Below are 25,867 nucleotides of genomic sequence, written 5' to 3' on the forward strand. Positions count from 1 at the left end.
TATTTCCAAGCACTGGACTATTAGGAGACACCCAGGGCCCAGCTCCCCACTGTGCCTCCCCACAGTGTCTCTAGTGAGTTAGAAAATATGTTGATGACAAGTCAGTACTGCACCTGGATGCAAAAGCAAAGTCATACTTAGTAGTGTAAAAACCTGGCCTTTTCATATTCTTTGGAAAAGAATTTTCCTAGAATAATAATATGACAAATAATGAAAATGTCTTCTTAATTGGCAAATTTGAAATATATTTATCAGAATCAAAATATTCTAACTTTAGGCTGGACACAATGGCTACGCATGTAATCCTGGCCTCAGGAGGTTGAGGCAGGAGACTTGCCACAAATTTGAGGCCAGCCTGAACTGTATAGCATGACCCTGCCTAAAAAATAAATAAATAAAGAGCCAACCTCATGAGTATTGTAAAATTCTCAGACTATTTTAGATTAATTCTCAGAGTTATTCGAATGCTGTATCATGAAAAATTGTCTTAAGGCAGAAGAAAGTTAAGACTTTTTTAAAATCTTAAAATGAGTACAGAGAGACATCTAATAGACTTAGAAAGAGAACACTATTTAAAACTACTTTGTATCCCGTGTCTCCCCAATGGACCATGCAGCATGGCCATCTGCAGGTTTAATGTGTAGTTATGGGTGAGTAACTTGTTAGGGCTGCCCTAGGCTCAGCTGCCAGGGAGCACTGCAGCCTTCCAGCAGGACTCCTGCCTGCCCGTGGGCCAGCACCCCATGCACGCCATCCTGCCCTGCACCATCATGCCCGGGTTACATGGCGAGTGTGGCATGCTCCTTGCTCCTGCTTTTTATGTCACCTTGTCAGTATGCATGTCACAGAGGAATACTGCTACTGGTCTCATAAAACACTCTTACCAGTGTCTCCGTTTCATAATTCAGTCAGGGTCCTCTTAAAATAGGCCTCAGTGTTTGGTCTTAGAGACCTTAGCCCATTTATGAATGTGTTACGAGTTCAAAACAGCTGGATTGTAAGTGCTCATAGGTAGAAAAAGATTAAAATGAGGTGATGAATGGTGACTGGGAACTTTACATGTGTCTACCCAAAACCTTCACTGTTCAGATGTCCTTCAGGGACATCTTCATTACATGTGTGGATTTTTTGTTTTGTTTTTGTAGAGGAGCAAAGAGTAAAAGCCATAGGCTACAGGCTTCTTATTTGTTTTCCTCCATCATCCTGCTGTTGGTATCTATCTAGATCTTTCCTTTAGACATGTAAGGTTCTTTAGGACTCCCATAGCATCATATGTTATCTTGTATATATCTGCTTTTTCTAATTACCCAATATAGTCCAAACTTTTCATACTGAATTTATCCTTTAAGAACCCTACCTTACACAGGAATGCACTAATGCCCTGTGAGTTATTCCTAAGGTCTGTCATCCTTCACATAGTACAAAAAATAGTACAGACAATCAGTGACAGACATTTTGAGACAAAATAAAGACATCATCATATAGCATTAAAAGCTGAGAAATGTATGAATAAACCTGTTTAGTTTTCAAGACCAGAATCAACTTTTCCAAGTATATACATGTAGTAATATTTCTTTATGTTTAGAGAATTCAAATATCTCATATTGATTTTCTAGATTGAGCGCTGTGTTTGAAGTAAATACAGACCTTCAGAAAAATATAGTGTCAAAAATCACTGCTGAGCTCTCGTGGCCTTCAGTACTTAGTTCACCCCGGCACTTGAAATTCCCACTCACTAATACAAACTGCTCCTCAGTAAGTATTCAGAATAACATCAGATTATAAAAATATGTAACAAGATTACAAAGTAGTTGATTCTTGCTTTTAACTATAGAAGTCCTTGACTTAACATTTCATTGCTTTGGTTAAGGAAGAAGAGATTACCTTGGAAAATCCTGCAGATGTTCCTGTCTATGTTCAGTTTGTTCCCCTGGCTTTGTATTCCAACCCTTCAGTATTTGTAGATAAGTTAGTTTCAAGGTAAGCACTAGCCTATTTTCATAATCTAAATATTTTATACAGCACTATCTAGAAATTATTGTTTTATGCAATTAAAATATCATTACAGCTCATAGAACATTAGGTTTAACTTAATGAAATTCTAAGTCTAAAGGTGAGAGATGATTCTAGGGATAGGGGTTCATACTGCATTCAGCATGTAGAAAAGCTTTCAATCTGAGGCAATGTGAAACTCCCTTTTTAACAAATATGTTAAAAATAAAGTGGAATTTTTCATATGTTTCCATTTTTTAAAAGTGAATAATAGCCTTTAATCTTGAAAGCTATTGATATTGACCCTAAAACTTGCCAAAAGACAGTTTGCAAACAAAGCACAAAATATAGTCCGTAATCTCTGTAATTATGTTGTTATTTAAGACATATATGTGCATTTTTCATTTTAGGTTTAACTTGAGTAAGGTGGCAAAAATAGATTTGAGAACACTAGAATTCCAAGTCTACAGAAACAGTGTAAGTATTGAACCTTGTTACTGTTCTTTAATGTGATTAATGCAAATATGGGAGAAATCTACTGGCTGCCCTTAAATTTGGCTGAACAGCAAGTTACTAAGGAAATTAGAACAGTCAGAGAAACTGGGCAAAGAAACTGAGAAAGGTTGCTGAGCATCCTAAACAAAAGATTCCACATTGTAAGCCTTAGTCAGCTCACAAGGCTACCAGAAATTCTAAGACTATATAGATAAAGTATAAACCAATATGTAATTTATCTTTAGCAAGCATCAAAATACCGAGCTTGATCATTTAAATCTTTTTATGAATGCTTTCTAATAGTTATCAACCCCATGAATATGAGCCCTGTATCGATGTTTGGCATGGCAGTTTTGCACTCAGTACATACTCCTAAGTCCCCGAATCCATACGCAGGCTGTTTGATCTAAGAACCACACTGTTCTCTGTCATTCAGGCTGAGCAGCCACTAACCACTCATGGTACAAAGCCTCGATGTGGAAAGATGTGTCAGTGAGAAAGACAGTGTTTGGAGCTCGATGCCCTGGTAGTCCAGCCAGGCTCTGTTGGCTCTTCTGTCCAGGGCCAGATTCAAATCTAGTCCAAATCCAGACCCCTTGTCGATACTATATTACCAGATGATCACTGCTGATTAGGAAGTGCTTGGTAACATCATCAAACTAGATCTTGAAATACTGTATTTTTTGCTGCTTTTCATGGTTGGAACACCAGACTGAAATTTATAGACAGTTGTATGTTCAGTTTCATGCCTTTTTCTTGGAATCTGTGTGCTTTGCTTTTCCCATTTATAAAATGCCAGAGCCGGGCGTGGTGGCTCACACCTGTAATCTCAGCACTTGGGAAGCTGAGGCAGAAGGATCGTTGTGAGTTTGAGACCAGCCTGGGCTACAAAATGAGCTCACAGCCAGCCTGAACTGCATAGAGAGACCCTGTCTAAAAAAAAAAAAAATGCCAGTATAACAAATTTATTAGAGATTATCTGGAAAGCTCAATAACCAGAACTTTACTTCCTCTACCTTTATAAGAAAAAAAAATACACTTAAGACATAAATGAACCATCTGGGCATGGTGGCATATGCCTGTAATCCCAGCATGCAGGAAGCTCAGGCAAGAGGATTGCTGTGAGGCCAGCGTGGGCTACAAAGTGAGTTCAAAGCCAGCTTGTGCTACGTAGTGAGACTCTGTTTCAAAGAGATTTAAAAAAAAGCGGGGGGGGGGGGGGGGAGACCATAAATGAACTAGTTGTTAGCTTTTCTGATTTATTGCATACAAGTAGTATTTGTAAGATAAAATGCACTAGACACTTCATAGGAAAATACATGAATACTCTGGACCTTAGAAATTTATTCTAAATAAAAATTTCCAGGGAGGCCCTAGGAGGAGTTTGGATGAGTCCTACCCTGGTATTCTGCAGTGCCATAGAATTGTGTTCTCAGAATATTTGCTCACTCCACTTCAGTCTTTTTTGTTTGTTTGTTTGTTTTAATACCAGGGATTGAACTCACGACCTCGCACTTGCCAGGCAGATGCTTATGCCACTGAGCTAAATCCTCAACCCTCCATTACAGTCTTGAAATCACCAAGGAGTTGAGAGAGAGTTCTTGTTTGTATAAATTATATCCATTAAATTGAAATGGAGGGCTCTATAATATATTAATTTCATTCATTTAATAATAAACCTATCCCATTTAACATACATAAAATAAAAAATGAAAATTAGCTATCTTTTAAGAAAAACGTTTATTTATTTTGCAAGAATGGATTGTTCTACATTTTTTTTTTCGTCTTTTTCGTTTTTTTATCGGTACCAGAGATCGAACTCACCACTGCCTGCTTGCAAGGCAGGCGCTTATGCCGCTGAGCTAAATCCCCAGCCCCTGTTCTACATTTTTGTAAACTGCTTTTTTAGTGACTCTGACTAAATAGATGGATTTTTGTATCCTTGATTCTCTCATGATGAGTTCTTTGGTTGAACTAGCTGATGAAAAATCTGACCTGATACTTACATATAATTGGAAAAACAAAGAATAAGTATCTGTCTTTCTATTCATATCACTGTATCTGAGTTATTAGGAAAAGGCTGGCTCACTGAGACACACAGACCTCACAGTTGTTGGCACAGCTGACTATACAGTATCCAAAAACTCATATTCAGTAACATAGCTACCAGTCACATCAGAAAACTGAGTGTTAGAAAGCTACCAAGCTCATAGGAGTGGATACAATTCATATAAAATTGCAGATTTTGCTCAGAAACGTAATTTTCACCATTGACAACAAATGTTTGTGTAGTTTTCCTTAAGAGTTCAAAATCTCTTATTTTCATGAAAATGCCTGCCAGGTATTCAAGCCTGAATGATCGTTCACTTCATCTCAAATTCAGTAGCTGTCCAGGGCAGCACGTGCCAGCCCTGCATGGAAGCATCAGTCTCCTCATCCTCCCTTTTTATTAACAGGACATGCTCCCCCGAACAGAATGGATAAACTTAGTGTTTACTATTGCTACATCCCCAGCCCTCTGTGGTTTTTTAGTTTTATACTTTGGAGCTATAGTCTCGGACCAGGCTTAAACTTAAGATCCTTCTGCCTCAGCTTCCCAGAGTGCCAGGATGGTTCCACTGCACCCAGCTAAGGACTTTTTTTTTTCCTCACTACAAGTACATGGCAGTGAAGCATTTAGTGGCCATGCAGAAGTTTGACACCACTCCCTGTATTCAAGGGGAAAGGTCCGCAGGTTACCCTTCCGTACTTTTGCTTAGCATCAGTGCAAATACCAATACAGTAAAAATGCAAACAACATGTGTCAATATAATTATGAAAATAATTTTAGGGGGCTGGGGATTTAGCTCAGCGGCATAAGCGCCTGCCTTGCAAGCAGGCAGTCACGAGTTTGATCCCCGGTACCGATAAAAAGGGAAAAGACAAAAAAAAAAAAAAAGAGAGAAAAAGAAAAAAGAAAATAATTTTGATGTCATGAGTGCCCTGAAAGAATCTCTGAAATCCCCAGAAGTAATGGGTCACTCAGAGAACTAGGTCCTAGTAGTAGCCCAGAGACATCATAACACCCTGCGGTGTTTCTTATATTATTGGAGTTTAAATTAGCTAGTGTTTGCTGGGAATACATGTATTGTATGTCATTGTGTCCATAAATTACCAAGAATATTTAGAAGGGAGCTTATTGACCAGGCACCTTAGAGCAATCAGAATAGTCTGTTGTCCTAGTAGGCACTATAGATACTCGCTTTATGTCTACCTTGAGCCACTGGTCGCCTTAGGTCCATCCTTTTCTCTGTATGTCCTGTGAAGATTTAAATATCTGTGCATGTACACAAATGCCTAGTGCAGAACCAAGGACTTCAGTGACCTACGGGGGCAAAGCCCCATTGGCTTCATGTAGGATATAGTGTCACATCTCTAGGTGTCCAGCCCTGGTTGCTGGCTGACCAGTATCTAAATCAGGAAGAGTAAAATTGTTTGCATAATCAATTTGAGGAAGTCTCCTGGGCTGTAGATGGGCTAAGGGAAAACACATTTTCTAGAGAACAGATTTAATGACTGTTTGCTCAATGATTCCAGGCTCATCCCCTGCAGAGTGCAACAGGTTTTACAGAGGGACCGTCTCGACATTTCATTTTAAACCTAATTTTAAAACCTGGAGAAAAGAAATCTGTCAAAGTAAAGTTTACTCCAGTTCACAACAGAACTATTTCTTCACTGATCATAGTCAGGTAGGTTCCGTGATGTGTAGGGAAGGGGTTGGTTTTTAGCACTTCAAAATCCTTGACTTTCACGTTCAGAAACATGCGCAGTATCTTTTTTGTACCATGTGTGACTCCGTAAAATGAAGCACTTGCTCTTCTCTGCATTTTTAAACTCTACCCTGAAATACAGTATATTCATTGTTTGTTGACAGTCACGGGGTTGAACTGAGGTTCTTGTGCAGTAGGCAGATAGGCAAGAACTCTGCCGCTGATCTGGAGCATTCCCATCCTGTGTGAGCCAGGGTCTTACTAAGCCACACAGGCAGGCCTTGAATTTGTAGCCCTCATGCCTGAGCCTCTTGAGTAGCTGAGATTACAGGCATATGTCCCATGCCCAGGCAATATGTTAGTTTCTGTGTGGTACCTTATAAAATAACAGTGAAAATTACAGAAGAAAGGTTGTACAGATTTAATGGGAAAAGGTCTATAATTCTTGTTATTACATAGAAATAACCTGACCGTGATGGATGCAGTGATGGTCCAAGGACAAGGAACAACCGAGAACTTGAGGGTGGCAGGCAAGCTTCCAGGCCCAGGAAGTTCCTTACGCTTTAAAATCACAGAAGCATTGTTAAAGGATTGTACAGACAGTGAGTATCCCCAGCAGTGCCTGTGGCACAAATTGCAGCATGTACTTTCCATAGCAAATGATTCCAAAAGCAAGAACATCGTTTCTGTTTGCGCATACCTGTGAACACTTACAGTCCTAAAGAAATCCAATATCATGCATTCAGGATTGTTTGACTTGGATGTTTAAAGATGGAAAGTGTCACTCACTACTTGTGGCATACTCAAGGATGAAAAGTAAAATAGTAAAATTTTGCCATCCTAACAAAACTTGAGGAATGGCTGATTTCTTTGGTTTGTGGGGGCAGTTTACAATCTCTGGCATACAGAGAATTTATACTTAATGTGTGTAATACATAATATATCATTTGTGATAGGAAGATTCAGCCTCACTCTTGATTTGTTGTTTTTTTTTTTTTTTTTTTTTTTGTTTTTTTTTTTTTCTATTTAGGTCTGAAACTAAGAGAACCAAATTTCACATTGAAAAGAACTTTTAAAGTAGAAAATACAGGACAACTTCCAATCCACATAGAAACCATTGAAATCAGTGGATATGCATGTGAGGGCTATGGCTTTAAAGTCATTAATTGCCAAGAGTTTGCATTAAGTGCTAACGCCTCTAAAGACATAGTCATATTGTAAGTATTTTCTTAGAAGATGTAGGACACTAACTTCTCTTATTCAATCCTGTACAAAGGAACATTTTCTTATTTGCAAAAAATAAGAGATCTTTATCAAATGTTTCATTTGATTTTTTTTTTCACATATCTTCGGCTTTTTTATACTTTTGTCTTCAAAATTGTAAAAATTCTGTCTTCAAAGTGGATCAGATAATATTAGAAAAAAAATTTTAAATGTTCTTAGAGCTGTTACATGAACACCTACGAAGCTGTTATGAAGTCTGTCTCAACCACAGAGCAGGTTGTACACAAAGAACATATAATACTTTAGTCAGAAAGCAGTTCTAATGCCTATATCAGTGATAGTTACAGCATATTTTAATAATTAATTGATAATTTATTTTGTTACAAAGTTTATGGATAAAACCTCTCTCCTAACTGAATAATAATGTCATGATAATTACTACATACAAAGTGTATTGCTTGACATCTAGAAGTACACTAAGAAATAAGACCATTTTCACCCAGGTGCCTAAAGTAACCAAAACATAAAATGCTTGTAACATTAAGCATCACTGTGGGGATAAAATATCATTAGGGCTAGGGATCTTTTTAAAGCATTATTAGCACTGTAGCCTAGATAAAAGAGAAAGGAAAAGACAAAATAAGGGAAGCCCAGATACTACTCTCTGTATTAATGTTGAAAAGCTAATTATTCGTTTTTATGAAATTTCTCAAATTATCCACAGAAGACAGTTGTACATTAACCTTGTGGGACAACACTTACTTCATCTTAAAATGAGGAAGTTGAATAAAAATATTACATCCAAGTTCTTACTTGAAAGACTTACAGTACTGGTATTTGGTTTAAACTCCTCATCATTTAGTTTTGAGCTTCATTCTTACTGCTGTCTTTCTGTCTTAGGTTTACTCCTGACTTCACAGCTTCTAGAATTATTCGTGAACTGAAGTTCGTAACAACCAGTGGCTCTGAGTTTGTGTTCGTATTGAATGCATCCCTCCCATACCATATGTTAGCAACCTGTGCAGAAGCCCTGCCCAGGCCCAACTGGGAACTGGCTCTGTACATCATCATCTCAGGAATAATGAGGTACTGTGTCTTCTTGGAGGTTGGTATTCTCTTGTCCGGAGACACCACTGATCATGTGTCCACTGGCTCTCAGTCACTGTGGTAAGGTCTGGGAGATGGCAGCAAGCAAAGCAGGCAGAACTCTGCCTTCCCAACCTCACCTACTGTCATGAGTGATTAGAACCAAGTCCTTCTCAGGTACCTTAAACAGTATAAACAGCCTTCTTTTCCACTGAAATTGGTTACACAGATGAAGTACATGTTAATTTCACAAGGAAGAAATACCTATAACTTACCAAGTAAAATTACTCCATTTACTCAACAGTTGTATGCTCAGCACATGAAACTGATTAGAAATATGTTTTAGGTCCTCAGCATCCTTTCCTTTTTTTTTTCAGTATATCTCATTTTGTGCTTTAGAGAGTCAAATATAATTTACATAGTTACCTGACACATTCTTTAAAGTAAAAAGTATTGGCCCAAGTGTTGAATATCAAATTCCTCCCAGTAAAGGAAAAATTATCCTGTAGATGTTTCTTCTGATATAAATAATTATTTCTCTCATATAAAGTCTCCATGTAAGATGGCATCTTATACAAATTGGTCTGCAGATTTTTATCGAAAACAGTTTGTTCTCATTTTTTGTCTGTCATAAATATGTCTTTTCTTTATATCGTAGTGTATTTTACTGACATCTCTGCATTTGCTAGTCAGTTGTGGTACTCTGACATCAAAGGTCCTGACTCTCCACTGTCCACCCCTTCAGTGCACTGTTTCTCCTTGTCATTGGAACGGCCTATTTGGAAGCTCAAGGAATCTGGGAGCCATTTCGAAGGCGACTATCTTTTGAAGCCTCGAACCCGCCCTTTGATGTGGGAAGGCCCTTCGATCTCAGGAGAATTGTCGGCATCTCATCAGAAGGAAAGTATGTTCTCATAATGCAGTCAGGTTGCTAGTGTATGCAGATGTGAGCAGCGTGATTACAAGGAAAATGACCTCTTTGTGTTCATCTTTGCTTGGGAGGGTAAAAGAAAGAAAACCTGCAATTGTAACTACTTGGTAATACGCGCTCTGGTGTGCAGCACTTGGTTCCTGAGCACTCGTGCCAGGCATGTCTACCGCATTGGTGCAGGCCAGTGTTAGATCACTGATAAGGTTTACAAGTTTCACACAGAAGAGACCCTGCAAGGTTGGGCAGTTATTCCTGTCTCTTGCTGTATTTTTTCTGTTTCTATTGTGATGGTCATACTGGTGAAATAAATTTAAAGTTAGACCTGTGGATTTACTCATCCGTATCTGTAAAAAGTTGATCCTTTTTTCAGCTTGAACCTTGGTTGTGACCCCAGTCATGGTAGAGGCTTCTGTGGAGCAAGCGGCTCATCATCCCGACCCGGCACAGGGAGCCACAAACAGTGTGGCCCGTCAGTCCACCCGCACAGCAGCCACAGCAGTAGAAGTTCAGCAGATGTGGACTCTGGCAGGGCCAAAAACAATTCTAATACCTCAAGCAGGACTTCTGCACAAGCCACCTCCTCACAGTCTACGGGCAAAGCAAGCCCCCTTGGCTTAGAGGCCAGTGCACTGACCCAGGGCCACACAGCGGGCAAAAAGTCCAAGGGGGCAAAGCAGAACCAGCACAGCGGCCAGCACCACAGCCACAGCCCACTGGAGCAGCACTCACAGCCACCACCGCCACCACCAGTGCCTCAGCCCCAAGAGCCACAGCCTGAGCGGTTGTCACCTGTCCCCCTAACCCACCCTTCCCACCCAGAACATGCCAGCAGCACAAGGCACAGCTCAGAGGACTCAGACATCACCAGTCTCATAGAAGCCATGGACAAAGACTTCGACCACCACGATTCCCCACCCTTAGAAGTGTTTACAGAGCAGCCTCCATCACCACTGTCAAAAAGCAAAGGTAACCATGACCCATTCCCCCTGGCAGGAAGGCAGGGCCTTGGGAAGCAAAGCACACTCACAGACTGTTGGGATTGCAGGCTGACAAACAGCTGCCCTCAGGTGTTCCTGGCTCAGGGTCAGGTCCACTGTCAGACATCACATTCTCTGTCCCACTGCAGATGGGACCATTGGTCAAAAAAGATAGATGTGGATTTTCTTGGATTGCTTCTCAAAACTGGAAGTTCGTTGGATATCTGCTGTTCTCTTTTTCAGCTATCTGTGATTAAGGCATTATTGTGACAAAGAGCTTTTTTTCATAGTTAAAAATAATTTTGGACAGAGTGGTAAAATGGAGATCACCTGCCTTTTTTAACTCAGAAATAGGATTTCCACACAACGTGACCTGCAGAGCGAGGGTTGGCAACCTGCAGCCGGCAGGCCAGATCCCTGCCTGCCCTGTGGGAGTGGTTCAGTGTGTGTGGGGTGTCCATGATGGCTGATGCTTTCATACTTCCACAGAGCTGAGTAGCTGCCTGATCCAGCCCACGGATCAATCTGTGGGCCTTGCCTGGAGAGAGGACGGGGATGGGGGGCTGGGCAAGAGGAGAGAGAGATGGAGACAAGTTGAGCGGTTCTAATCAAGTCTCGTTTTATTCCGGATGTGATTACATCTTTTATAGGGAAAGGGCGGGCTGGTGGGACAGGAAGAGGCTACGGGGATGAATACAACAGGGTCACTGTCACATCCAGGTATGTGACATAAGCAGGAGAGGATTATGGTTAATGTAGGCAGATGCAGTGCCCATAGGAGAGAGAGAGAGAGGCAGGGAGGCAGCAATGGGGCAGTCGCGTGGCTCCCTACGTCTCCTCCCTTTCTATATTATTTAATCAGGAGTATGGCAGGCCCTGCCGGACAGCATCTGTCTTAGGTCAAGGACCTCATTACAAGAACCCAACCAGGCCTTACCCGTCATGGGCTTGCAGGACAGCAGTTGGTACTATGCCTGTCTTAGGTGGCTGATGGAATTAACATGCATGTCCAAGTTGTCCGTCTCTGACTGCCTGTCCATTGCCCCAGTGCAGTTAGGCCGCATCTTCATATGGGCCACTCATGGGAATTCCTTGCCGGTAGGTTTTGATCTGCCATCTCCAGCTGATGATAGTATACCTGAATGGGCTTTGCCATAAACGCATCTATCCGGTTATTAATAAGCATCATAATCCTCTGAAAAATACAAGGGCTCACAGAAAGGAGAAGCAATAGGGCAGCTAGGGGACCCAAAAGAGGCGCTAGGTAAGGGAAAAGCTCCCCCACACACACACATCGAGGAGAAGGGGTTGGCAGCCATTTGCTGTTGTCATTGTTGAAGTCGTTCTTCTATTTCTTGGAGCTTGCCTCGCATAACACTAGACGCAGTCTATTTGGCTGGTTTATGTTCCTCCAGACTGAGAAGAGCCTCTTCTGCAGTCACAGAGGGTTGTATGCATGGCTGTCAGCAGTTGTTGTCTATTTGGCAGGGGTCTAAATCCACCATGGGTGTGGTAACAGCTCAAGGAGAAGGCTGAGGAGGCAGCATAAGGCTCCGGGGAGTTGTGTCACCTGTAAGAGAACACAGGGGATTGTGCCTCAGGAAATGACATGATTCCTGGGCATTGCATGGGGTCTTTGAAGAACTGTCTACTTGTTTTACAAGGCACTCAGGTAACCATCTAGCCTCTCTATCTTGTTGAGAGTAAACACATACTGAACCATATCCCCATATGAGAACAGGATCAGGGCCATGCCATGAATTAGTCAGGGGGTCTCTCCATAGTACAGAAGCAAATTGCTTTTGTGTTTTAGTATGCTAAAAACGCATGGCTGCTGACTGTCCAGCAGCATCCAAATTTTAAAAAATTAGGGATGAATAAGGCATGAGGTAGAATATTTTTAGGTGTCTGCCTTGTGGAGTACCATTCCCCCCTTTTTTATTTTATCACCAGTGAGTTTTAGGGAAAGATGTGCCCTTTTAACCATGCTTTGACCTTGAAGGTTATAAGGTATGCCTTTTATATGATCAGTATTAAGATGTTGACAGAAACAAGCAAAGGCAGAACTAGCATAGCCTAGACCATTATCAGTCTTTAATTGTTGTGGGCATCCCAAAACTGATAAGGTAGTTAACATATGGCTAATAACGTTTGGTAGCTTTGCCAGTCTGGGGAGAGGTATAAATGAAACCACCAAAGGCATCCATAGTTACATGAACATATTTAAGATTGCCAAAGTTCAGGAATGTGGGTGACATCCATCTGCCACAATGCATTGAGGATAAGTCCTCTAGGATTAACCCCAAAGTGTGGAATTAGGAGGTGCATGGCACAAGAAAGGCAATTTTTTACTATCTGTCTGGCTTGTTCTATAGTGATCTTAATACAGAATTACAGAAAAATAAATGGTAAGAAATCAACAGTTAATAAGTTACACACTGTCATCCCAGGAACAGCTGGTCAGGTTACAAAATTAAAGCATGCAAAGTGACAAACAGTGACATTGCCAACAGTTTTGTTCAATGATCCAACAAAACTTAGTAATATGGTTATCAGTCCTGTACACTTGTTTTTTATCTCAAAGAGGGCAAGACCAAACATATCAAAACAGTTGTAAAAAAAAGATTTGAAGAAATACAGATTTTAAAGCAAGTCCACTGGAGATCTTCATTGTTCATCTAATTGTCTCTAGTTTCCTCCAAACAGTTGTGCCCATCTTTACGCACATTAAATACACACTGCATATTATAGAACTAATCAAATATTACAGGATGATGAAGGCTGCTTAGGTTTTCAAGATCTGACATTGGGGAAGACAATAATAACTACCATAGTGTGTCTCATTCTCCTTTTAGCAGCTGTCCCCATCCTTACATATGCTGAAATTAAACTTAAGAGACTACACCACTATCACTCTGATCAGTTAAATGAGTCAAAGTAATTGACATTGGAATCTCTATCTCTGGAGTCTTTTCTGTAAAATGACCAGTGTCTCTACAGGTAAAACAGTTTTGTTTATGCTTTTGAGATAACAACTGTTTAACTGTAAACCCCTGCAAGGCAGCAGCCATAGCAAGATCTTACTGACAAGCAGTTTCAATGTCACAGCAAAGGTGTATATATCATGTTAGGCCTGTTCTATTTTTATGAGGTCTGTTAGCGGCCCGGTGGACAGTGCCGGCACCTTTAAAAGCCAGCTGTTCAACAAAATCAGTGTCTGCATCAGCACGGCCAAAGACTCCGCTAGCAACAGCAATCAAATAATCAACAAACTCTGAAAAGGGTTTATCTGGGCCTTGCTTAATGCTAGTGAGAGAGGAGCTCATATTGTCTTTTGCAGGCAACTTTCTCCATGCTCGAGTAGCTGCTGTTTGAATTTGAGCAAAAAGTGTTGGATTAAACTCTTTTTGAGCCTTTCTGCATGCATAGGCATCTTCCACTATTAACATATTAAGGTCTCACCCGTTGCTGGCTTCTGTATTGTGCCTGGCAGTCTCTTTGCAATTTTTTGTATATTCTGATTTTTACAAAAGATTATCCCCACCCGATAAAGTCACTCGGGCCAATTTTTGTCAATCTGTAGGTATGAGCCAGCCGTCAGCCAGAGAATTTAAAACAGCAAGAATGAAAGCAGCTATAAGGCCATATTGGGCAACCACTGCCTTTAATTCTTTTAAAGCTGCCACTGTGGATGGCATATGGGTCCTAATGACCTGTGGAGCTAGCAGCGCAGCACCTGTGCTGTCTTGCGGCTGTGCAGTGCCATCTTGGGGAGGTATGTTTGTTTCTGTCACCGGAAATGCCATTTCGGGGAGGGACCCACCCTGATGTAGCGGAAATTAGGCAAGCCCATTTTAAGAGCGCCATGAGGCTTGCCGGAGGCAGGCACCATCTTAGGGGCACTATAAGGCCTTGTGCGACCGTCTCCTCAATCTGAGGATCTACAGGCCTCTGGGCAAGCAGCCCAGAGATTAAATTCCAGTATGCAAAGGTGGTCACCAGAATCTTTTCCGGACCGAAAACCCTATAATAATCTTTTAAAGCATCTCTTACTCTTTCCCATTTTTTAGAATCAATGGTGCCCCCTAGAGGGAACCATGGATGCACAGAATGTACAAACTGAAAGTACTGTAGTAAATCTTTAGTTTTAACCTTAATTCCTCTAACCTTGAGTGCCTCCCTGAGGCCATTCACAAACAATTCGTGTTCACTAAGTATTTGCCCCATGCCAGTAGAGAAATTAGATCCGTTCACCTACCGTGATTCAGGCAAAACGTAAGGTGGCCGTCTGCACGGATCACAGGGACGAAGTCCCAAAACAGTCACTCCGGCCGGCGATTTACTCCCGTGAATGGTCTCGCATTGAAATCTCTTGTGCCAGATCCAGCCCCCACGTTGGGCACCACTTGATCTGGCCCGCAGATCAATCTGTGGGCCTTGCCTGGAGAGAGGACGGGGATGGGGGGCTGGGCAAGAGGAGAGAGAGATGGAGACAAGTTGAGCAGTTCCAATCAAGTCTTGTTTTATTCCAGAAGTGATTACATCTTTTATAGGGAAAGGGCAGGCTGGTGGGACAGGAAGAGGCTACGGGGATGACTACAACAGGGTCACTGTCACATCCGGGTGGGTGACGTAAGCAGGAGAGGATTATGGTTAACGTAGGCAGACGCAGTGCCCATAGGAGAGAGAGAGGCAGGGAGGTGGCAATGGGACTGTCGCACGGCTCCCTACAGCTGCCCAGAGATGGCGTGGCCTATGGCACTGACTTGTGTTGTCTGACTGTTCACAGTGAGGGTAAGCTGAGCTCTGGCTGCCCCTAAGACCCAGTGGCTTCACATACTCCCAGTGCATTGTGCGGTTCATTGGAGTCAAGACTGCAGTGTGGCTGAGCCAAGTCCTCTAGTGCTCGCCAACCAGCCTTCTGAGGCCAATGACTTGCCACAGGTGGTCAGTGGCAGCTTCCATTCTTTACAGGCACAAGGTGCAGGCTGAGGGCCCTGGTTTCCTTGTTGCCTGTGGTAGAGGCCTTTGGTGGCTCCTGTCTTTTATCAAATGGCAGTTGGCCTCCCCAGAATGAGCGAGCAAGAGGGCACAAGAAAACAAAAACTGACAGAATGAAGTCAGTTTTCTAAGACCTACTGCTGGGCATGACGTCCCATCAGGTCTTTTTGGTTTTTTGAGACAGGGTCCCGCTGTGTACTCTAAGCAGCTGGCCTTGAACTCACTGTTCAGCCCAAGCTGCCTTCAGATATGTGGTGATCCTCCTGCCTCAGCCTTCTGAGTGCTGGGATTACAGGTGTACAGGACAGTGCCCAGCTGGCATCCCATCCATTTTGTAGTGTTCTGCTCATTAGAAGTATAGTCCAGCCCACACTCCAGGAAGGAGAACTGAGCAAGGGCATAAATGTCAGGAGGTGGAGTTCACCTCGTATCAGCTGTCTGCACCACACACAAATGGGTAAGCTGACAGGTAATTTTAAACCAAAGTGAAAAAACCTAGGTGATGGCCTCTGGCTGTAGCTCAGTGTTACATTCACGAACAATTCCTGTTCACTAAGTATTTGCCCCATGCCAGTAGAGAAATTAGATCCGTTCACCTACCGTGATTCAGGCAAAACGTAAGTCCTTTACAGCCTGGACTTTTGCGTCTCCCTTTCTCTCCAGAGGCAGCATGTTACTGTGTGTTACCCAGAGCTGCTTAAGTGCCTCTGTCACTGATCACTAGCAGTTTCTGCCTTTGGTTCACACACAGGACAGAGCTGGGTGGACCTTGGAGTACAGAAGACCCCTGGCATCCCAGGGTCTTACACTGCTTTTAAGAATCTCTTCATCCCAGTGATGTGAAGACTAGCTATGCTGACTCCTCTTCAGATCACATAATCGGTGTTTGTAAAATGGTAAAATGTTTTGAACATGATTTGTTAACTTCTACACAATCTTCTTTTGGTCAGCCTAGGATAGAAGTTACATATTTTAGGGTAATTTTACAGTAATACCTAATGAGTAAAAGCTCTTTAAAAATCAGATCAAGTTACATATGGCTTTCCCTATTCTAGGCACAATTAAAATAAACTTTTATTGCCACAAAGAAAGAGTCGGACAGTCGCATTGAATAACTCACTGTTTCTATCTGAAGGAGACTTCTCACATGATAGTTCCACTGTTATTGTCAGGGTTACTCATTTGGAACTGAAAATGAAAAAATAAGTTGCCTTTTTTAAGTTTCCCAGTAGCCCCAGAAAACATACTGAAAGATACTTGGTGACAGAGCACAGGCCGCACATTGCTGGCAACGTGTGAGTGCGTAGAGACAGTGGTGATGGGCTTCCTTCCCACTGTGCTGTTCGGAAGGAAGGACCCAGAGTATATCTGTTTTTCTTCAGTACATGTTTTTATCGAAATGTAACAATTGTGTAGGAGAACATCTTCACCGGGACCTGGGCTGAAGGGGTGGCCCAGTGGTAGAGCACTTGCCTAGCATGTGCAGAGCTCTGGGTTCCACACCCAGCGCCTCCCCGCCCCCCGAGAAATAAGGTAGCCTGGATTTTGGACTGCAGACTAGGTGTGCTGGGAGCTCCTCTTCTCTTGGTGTTTTAAATCCACTGACCCCACACCGGTGTGTGGCCGCCATGTCTACTGGATAGATGAGCGCTCTGTTGTTAGATGCAGCCTTTTCTTAACCTCCTCCTACCCAGTGTCCTGGACAAAACTTGCTCCTTGTGTGGAATTTAGGGCTGGCTTTTGCGAGTAGTCAGAGTGGCCATCTCCCAGTTACTGTGTCCATCTCCCTGAGCTCCCCTCTCTGGTTGGGCAGCTTACAGTCTCACCAGTTGTTTTCCATCCTCCCTGCAGTCGCTTCCTGGTGGAAGAGGCATAGGAATACCCTTTGTTCACCCTTGGCCCGTGCAGGGATTGTGTATTGGACAGTCACGACATTCTGTCCTTCCATGGTGCCCTCTACTCAAAACACTTACATTCTGTGACCTGGATAGAGGTCCAGTCCTTTCTCGTGTCAGCAATAACTGCAGTCACTCTCATGCAGGTTTGGCCACTGTGGCTTTATCGAAGGCAAGGAGTGGCACAGTGACACTACAACAGGAGACCGGACCCGACCGTTAGGCATGCCCAGATTAAATCCTGACTCTGCCTCTTACCAACTGTGACTTTCAGAGACATTTACTCCTCTGAGCCTCCACTTGTCAACCTATTGTAGGTTGTCGCTACCGCAATGGCTTCTCTCTGAGCAGGAAGTGGCACCAATAGCCACTGTGTGACAGAGTCCCCAGAAGAAGCGCTCCAGTGGCATGTGGTCAGCCTGTCTTGGGAAGCCAGCAGAGCAGAGGCAGGCAGCGCCCCACACAGTCTGGCAGTCAGAGCGCTGTCTGTGGGCTTGGTTAGCGCCAGCGGTTTCCACGAAGCCTCCAGGCTGGAGATCAGGCTGCTGTGGCTGAGGGTCATGCATATAGCGGGCTGCGGGCAGGGTCACAGGTCACTGGGTGCTGTGAGCACCTACAGTTAACCTGTGCTCTCAGGGTTCTTTAATTTTAATGAGAAAAAGACACCGGTATTGTGTGTTACTACTTGATGAGAAAAAAGAACAGATTGTGCTGGAAAATACCTGTTGGCCTGAGTCAAGAGGCCAGCAGAGCTGAGGGCAGTGTGGCTGATCCTCTCTTCCTTCAGGAGCCTGAGTACAGCCACACTGGCTCCTGCACCCTGATGAGGGTGTCACTTGCCCTGTTTCTGCAGGGAGGAAACTCAGGCACAGAAAGCTTAGCTTAGGGCGGTACAGGGGCCAAGCTCCAATGTCTGCGATTCTAATCCTGTACTGTCCTGCCACCTTGGAGAGGAAGAAGAGAACAGGCAGTGGTGGGCAAAGCCAGCACCCTCAGGAGGTGCAACAGGATGAGATGCCACAGAGCACAGTTTTTACTCTGCAGCTGTGAGCTGCAGGGGCGTTGGCAGTGTGAAGAGGAGGCAGGGGGTGTAGGAGACGCTTGACTTAGCATGACAGTCACTGACAGAGAGCAGGCGGAGAGTGATAGGGTAGAAACAGAAAACAAGACAGATGGGGCGTGGTCAGATTCCTGATAGCTGAGAATTCTGAACACATTTTTGTATGGACATCAGGTTTCATTTCTCTGGGATGAATGCCCAGGGTCATACATGTTTCTCCCATGGCTTCCCACGTGGAGCACATTTTCATGTGTGTGTTTGCCTTCTCTGTGTCTTCCTTGATAAAACACATTCATGTTTTCTGTCAGTTTCCAAGTGCATTGGTTGAGTGTCTTGAACTGTCGAGGTTTGAGATGCTAGTCCTTCATCAGGGACGCGTTCCACAGGTGTTCTCCCCACTACCGCCAAGGTGCTAAGGGTGGAACCCGGGCCCCAACACACCAGGCAACACTCTGAATTCTTTTCATGCTCTTAAAATCCATAATCCTTTTTTAGTTAACTTTTGTATGAAGTGGGAAACTTCAATCACAGTTCACTTTGAGGGCAGGGAGTTACTAGTTATAACCTCAGTTTCCTTAATAGGGCTATTCATTTATGTGTTTCATGATAGGTGAGGTGTGGTAGTTACAGATTTTCATGAAAGTGGTCCATTTTAACTAAGTTACCAGTGTATATATGTAGAGTTGTTTACAGTGTGTTCCCACTGTGGCCTTTGTGTCTGTAAGGTCTGTAGTGACATCTCATTTCATTGCTGATACAGTCCTTGTGTATCTTGTCTTTCTTTCCTCCTGATTTTCCTTTCAGTCTTGCTAGAGATTTACCAATTAATGAAAGAGCTGTGTTTTCTCTGTTGTTTATCTGTATTAATTATGTTGTGTTTTGCTCTTTTTGATTTTGTTGTGTTGTGTTGTGTTTTTGCGGTATTGAGAGTCAAACCGAATAGTGAGCTTCATCCTCTGTTTTTGAGACAGGGTCTGAGTTGCCTGGGCTGGTCTCAAACTTGAGACCTTCCCTCCTTGGCTTTCCAGAAGGCTGGGATGACAAGACGCATGCTGGCATCCCCACCTGAGACGTCTCATTTTTTAATGTGTGCTCTTTGTGCTATAAATGTCCTTCTTGGCCCTCCTTTATCTGTGTTCCACAGAGTTTGATATACTGTCGTTTTCATTCCATTTCATAGCTCTTATTTGAGACTTTCTGTGACCCATAGATTATTTAGAAGTACACTGTTACACTTTCCAGTGTTTTTCTGTTACAGCTTTCTTACTTGAATTTATTATGGTTGGAAAACATAACCCCAGTTGATTCCAGTTCTTAAATGATTGGAATTTGTTTTATGCCTTAGTTGTTGATTTTTCTTGCCATAATAATGACAATGAACCTTCCTTCTTTTTTTTTGTTTTGTTTTGTTTTGTTTTGTTTTGTTTTGTTTTGTTTACTGTAGAATAGTTTATAAATGTCCATTGGATTCTCTTGGTTGATGGCATTGTTGAGTCTTGTCTTGTCTTTTCTTGTCTTTTTTTCCCCCTTGAGACTGGGTTTCACTGTGCAGTCCAGGCTGGCCTTGAACTCGTTTTGTAGCCCAGGCTGACCTCAAACTCGCAGCAATCCTGCCTCAGCCTCTCGCGTGCTGGGATTACAGGTGTGCACCATCGTGCCTGGCTCCTTCCTGACTTTCCATCTAGTTCTGTAGTTGAGAGAAAGATGTTGACGTCTGTCTCCAACTCGAGGATAGATTTCTCTTTCAGACCTGTTTCTGCTTCACATGGTTTGCCGCTCCGTTTAACATGCACACGTTTAAGGTGGCTATCGCTTGGCCTTTCATCATGGTACATGTCCCTCTTCGTTCCTGGTAACTTGCTTTCCTCAAAGGTTTGCTTTGATGGTAACAGAGTCATCCCTGCTTTCCTTTAACTAATGTATCCACAGTGTACTGTTTCATCCTTTTACTTCCAGCATACCTGTATCATTATATTAGAAGTGAGTTTCTTATAGATAGTATAATTAGGTCATGATTTTTAATATAATCTGCCAATCTCTTTTTAGTTATGCAATTAAACCATTTTCTTTTGATGGAATTGTTGCTGTGACTATGTTCTCTATTTTTATATTGTCTATTTGTTCTGCATTTTTCTCTGTGTTCTTCCTACCTTGTGTTACTTGTATATTTTTAAAATTGTTTTTATTTAATTCAGCATTTTTACTATATACTTTTTGTTTTGAAAAGATTAAGATAAAAGAGAACATAACAAAACAGAACAATTTAAGCAACTGTGGTGTAGTGTTTCACCACAAGACAGCCTGATATAACAGTAGTTCCATAGTGTAACTTTCCTTGAAATATTTGAGTGTACCCTCCTACACTGTAGTATCAAACTATATCAAAATAGTATAAAACCATTCAAGAGAATGAAAGTATTACCGGGCATTCAGAACCAACTAACAAAAAACAAACAATGGTTACTATATTATCTCCTTGTCCATAAAATTTGTTTATACTATCACACATAATAAAATCCAGTAAGACACATCATGATAAAACTGATGGAGACAGAAGCACAAAATTATGGTAGGACTTCAAAACAAGAGGGTGTTAAATCAGCACCAGCTATTATAATGTCTTGCTTTCTTCAAAATAGCTGTTCATACCATCACAGACAATAAAATCAAACAACCCAGAATAAAACCATTCCAACTAATGAATAAAAACATTGTAAGGCTTCAAAGCAATGTCACAGGGGATCATGATTATCATAAATTTTTATGTACTCTTACCATTTCTTACACTAGGGAGACTATATGGCATTTTTTTTTTTTTGTATAGCTTACTTAGTGGTTGTTCTGAGTATCATATTATACATAGTTTGTCACAGTTTTCTAGGATCCTCTTGCCAGTGTAAGTGACATACAGAAACCTTAACTCCTTTTATGTTCCTTTGCCCTTTACCTTGAAAAATTGTCTTCAAAATTTCTACTACAAACATTTAGATCCAAATTAGATGATTGTAGAATTTTTCCTCCAGTCATCACACAAACTTAGAAAACTTAGGACATTTTTTTGTCTACTGTTATTTTTTTTCTAACGCACTAATGTTCCTTTTGTCATTTTCTTTCAGTTTTGAAGACTTATTTCATTCGTTATTTTAAAGTAAATCTCTTAAATTTTCCTTCGTCTGAGAATGGCAGGATATTTTCATTTGTGTGTGGAATTCTGGAATGCGAGAGGCTGTGGATTCTCTGGGGGCTTTTCTTTGTGTGTTTTGTTTTGTTTTGTTTTTAACTTGTAGATGCTTCCCTCTCCCTTGGCGATGTCTGATGACAGTCACCTCATGCTCATAGTCCCCCGTAGATAAGATGTCTTTTCTTTCCAACTGCTTTCAGGATTTATCTTTTTATTTTTTGTTTTGTTTTCATAATTTTGATTATGAGTCTTGCTGTGGATTCGTTTATGTTTATCATTTTTGAGGGTTTCTCTTATTTTTTGTTTTTAATCTGTAGATGTATATTTGTCAAAATTGGGACATTTTCGGTCAATATTTGAATAGTTTTTCAGCCTGTCCCTTTTTCTCCTCTCCTAAAATTCTGATAACACAAGTGTTGTATCTTTTGTTACAATCACACCAGTCCTTGAAGCTCTATTTTTTTACTCTCTTTTCACTCGTATCTGTTTTTCTGCATTCAAGTTTACTTATTTCCTGTTTCCTCCGTTCTCTTTTTTTGGGGGGGTATCAGGGATCGAACTCATGACCTCGCACTTGCCAGGCAGATGCTTATGCCGCTGAGCCAAATCCCCCGCCCGAAAGAACAAAGTTCTGTTTGTTTTATGAATATGTGAAAGAATTTCCTAGGTTGGTTGGTGGTTTTGTTTTGTTTTGTTTTTTGGTACTAAGGATCGAACTCATAACCTCGCGCTTGCCACACAGTCGCTTATGCCTCTGAGCTAAATCCCCAGGCCCTCTACTCTCTATTAGGCCTATGCACTGAACATCTTTCAGTTATTTTTTATTTTGAAAATCTGTGTTATATTCTTTGCATCTTAAATTTCTTTGATGAGGCTTTTGGAGTTTGTTTTTGGTTTCATTTATTTCAAGTATGGTCATAATTGCTTATTGAAGCATTTTTAGGATAGTTGCTTTCATCTTTGTCAGATAATTCTAACATATCTGTTATCTTGACATTGGCATCTGTTGATTGTTTTGTTTATTTGTTTACTTTGCAATCTTCTTGGATCTTAGCTTGAAGAGTGACTAAATTGGAACCTGGACCCTTAGGTATTAACTTCTGGGACTTTGAGTCTTACTTAACCCTCAGCTAGCGCAGTCTGGTTACTGTGATTGCGGTTAGGAGTTCTGACTGCTTGTCCGCTGTTGGTGCCCTCCTTCCACCTGTCTGGGGCTGGAGTTGGCGCTGCCCATGTTGTCCACACAGGGATTGCTAGGAAGTGGTGAAGGTGCTGACTCCATGAAGCTGCCTTGGACACCACCCAGTGGAGAGGAGGAGGTTGGCTTACTGCTGGTGCGGTGCAGGTTGAGATGAAACTCCCAGCTCCTCACTTACCCCTCTTTGACCCCACCATAGTGAACAGCCTGGATGCCTGGTTTCAGACTTGTAAGGGTGAAGTCGAATCTCTCTTGGCTGGCACAAATGGAGGTATCTTCCAACTGGGCCAGAGTAGAACTGTTTGTCTTGCAGCATGCCCCTTCCCTGCCCCTTTGGCTGGAGAGAGCTGGCTTTTTGTTAGGGTCATCCGTGCTATTGGTGTTTGTGGGTAGATAAGTGTGGCAAAAGGAAAACCAGTGATTATGCATCACTCTGCAGTCTGTCACCATCTCTCCTCCTATCAGAATCATCTCTTGGTTATTTTTTTCCTAAACTGTCCAGGGTTTTTAGTTGCTTACCAGAAAGAATATGGGAAAGTATATCTACCTTATCTTCCCAAAATGGTAAGTCTCCAAATCTTCAATGAGATTTATGTTTCTGGATTAGGGGGAACATCAGGCTCCCATAAGTATAAAGGCAAAATAGGATTTAAAAGTCATTAGTAGAAATTTGTATAACAAAGCCACAGATTAGTAGTTTTCACAAGAACCATACTCATTGGTCCTGCCCACCAATTCTAGAGAAGTCCTCCATTAAAAGCTATTGTGATCTGCTTTCTGATGGGATGCATTATTTAGGGAGGACTGAGCTTAGGTAAGCATTTGGACTGCGGTCTCAGGTCACACTCATGGTGCATTTGCTAGAACTGATTTTGCAACCCTGCAGGTGCTGCTAAGGGCTTGCTGAGGGCAGTGATCGTGAAGGTCTGGTCTGCCCCTGAGATGCTTAGGGGGTTCATGGGCAGAGCCGGTGGTGGGGAGGCGTGAGTGCTGAGATCCCAGAAGGGAATCTCCAGGGAAAGGTAGCAAAAGAACTCATGTCCAGGGTTAGGTAGCCACAGAAAAAAGCCAGTGTCCCCAGTAAGAATCTCCTTGGAAGTGGTAAGAGTAAGCAGGTGGTGACCAGCCTGAGGACTGTTTGTCAGCTGGTGGTGTGAGCCTGGTTCCCCTGGCTGTGCTGCCAGGGGCCCTCCTCGGTCACCAGAGTCCCATCGGCATAGTTCTTCCTCGGTCACACCAAGTGTCTCTGCCTGTTTCCCCGCCAAGTGAACTTGACTGGGTTCCGTCATGGTGCTTACACACAGCTAAGCCACAGTTGCCTAAAGGCTGGAGACGGCCGTCTCCTCCTCTGTGTGCTCAGGTCGTCTGTCTTCAAAGGACTCTCTCCCTGCCAGTCCTTTCTTCAGTTGACAGGTAATCGTGTTTGTTTATGGGGTACAATGTGGTGTTTTGATAAATGGTTGTTTTATGGAGTGATTAAATCAAGCCAGTTAATAATCCATCACCCTGTGTATTTAGCATGTTCTGTGGAAAGCCTTTTAAGATCTTTTAGCAACTTTGAAATCTTTAATACAGTTAACTGTGGTTCATTGGCTGTCCAGTAGATCCCAAACGTGCTCCTCCTGGACACTCTTCTAACGTCTCCTGCTTCTCCTCCGCCTCCCAGCCTCTGGTCCCCACTGTTCTGCTGTCCGCTTCTGTGTCCCTTCACACCAGTTTGAGTGGCTACTGTCAGAAGGACCAAAGGCTACAGTGTAAACACATGTCAAAATGTCACTTTGGCCTATAATCCCAGTACCCTGGAGGCTGAGGCAAGAGGATTACAAGTTCAAGACCATCTTGAGCAACTTAACATGACCTTGCCTTAAAAACTTTTTTTTTAATAAAAGGCTGAGGGTGAATGAGCACAGTTCAGCCCCAGTAACACCCAGAGTGAAACAAAGCACCCTATACTCCATAATTCTAAAGCATTCATAATTAATTTGTAATTTTTAATTTAAAAAAATGTACATTTTCACCAGTGATAAGGCTTGGCTAAGACATAGAGAAAATGGGTCTCTCTGAGTCCCGCGCCCTGCCAACAGCATGGCAGCATAAAGAGAAGTCTGGGCTCAGGAAGCCGAGTCTGTGTCAGAGTCAGAAGTAGGCGTTAGGCACAAGAGAGCAGCAGGCCTCGCCAGATGTAGGAGTCCAGACTGGGGGAACTTGAATCTCATCCTGCAGAAAAGGACAGGGAAGCTGTGCGCTTCAAGCTGTCTTAAAGGAAGGCATCGCTGCCAACCACATAGAAGGAGGTGGAGAGGAGCAGGAAGCCTGGGCTGCTGCAGTGGCCAGGCCCAGACGACAAGCTGGAGCCAAAGGAGGAGCCACAGGGCGAGGTCAGAAAGAACTGGAGAGCTGAGGTAGACCCCACTGGGCTCACTGATTGCTTAGTGACCTTGCGTGTGTAGATGATTTCTTCCAGATGAGCCAACATGTGCCGCTCCTCGAGACACAGCCAGGGCATGGCCCCTTTTGCGGCCCTGCGGAGCAGGGAATGCGGTTCTGCACATTACCTCATCTGGGCCTGTGCTCTGAGGAGCCAAGTAGCACTTAGGGGCTCTGAGTAGTTGCAGCCCCATATCATCACTGGAGGGCTTGTGCCCACCTCCAGAGTTTCTGGTTCCTTAGACCTGGAAGGAGGACATATCAATTTGAATTTCCAACAAGTTCTCAGGTGGTGCTGATTCGGCGGGTCTGGAAAAACAGTTTGAGAACCACTAACCTAACAAACAGCTTTAGGATCTCTCCTCTCCCAAAACCTCATCTTTCTGCTGGAAACTAGAGTCTAGGGAACAAGTACCATTGAGAATCAGCTTACCACCTCACCCTACCAAGTCAAGGAAAGGCAGAACCCACCTTGGGACAGTGACTTGCTGCAGGTAGATGTGTCACCAGTGTCACTCTAATTAGTCTGTCGGTCCCTTTTCTTGGGAAAACACACCCTTTCCCCTTCACCAGCATCTGAGCTCAGAATTGAAGCAGTGGCAGCAATCATTTCCTGCCACTGAAGAAGCCACTGGTCTGGACGATAGGGTG

General features: G+C 42.7%; 1 protein-coding gene across 1 annotated transcript in view; it reads left to right on the top strand.

Moving 5' to 3' along the window:
* Positions 1-25,867, top strand: part of Tmem131 (transmembrane protein 131) — a 168,011-nt gene that overhangs the window by 126,572 nt on the left and 15,572 nt on the right. The window contains exons 23-31 of the mRNA XM_003471684.5: positions 1,617-1,755; positions 1,871-1,980; positions 2,403-2,469; positions 6,064-6,215; positions 6,696-6,838; positions 7,267-7,453; positions 8,361-8,546; positions 9,292-9,450; positions 9,848-10,443. Of these exons, the coding sequence (XP_003471732.1) occupies positions 1,617-1,755; positions 1,871-1,980; positions 2,403-2,469; positions 6,064-6,215; positions 6,696-6,838; positions 7,267-7,453; positions 8,361-8,546; positions 9,292-9,450; positions 9,848-10,443 (1,739 nt within the window). The remainder of the gene's footprint in view (positions 1-1,616; positions 1,756-1,870; positions 1,981-2,402; positions 2,470-6,063; positions 6,216-6,695; positions 6,839-7,266; positions 7,454-8,360; positions 8,547-9,291; positions 9,451-9,847; positions 10,444-25,867) is intronic.

This window comes from Cavia porcellus, unplaced genomic scaffold, assembly GCF_034190915.1.
Source record: "Cavia porcellus strain 051 isolate PalLab524CR breed Dunkin Hartley unplaced genomic scaffold, mCavPor4.1 scaffold_18, whole genome shotgun sequence".
Classification (NCBI taxonomy): Eukaryota; Metazoa; Chordata; class Mammalia; order Rodentia; family Caviidae; genus Cavia; species Cavia porcellus.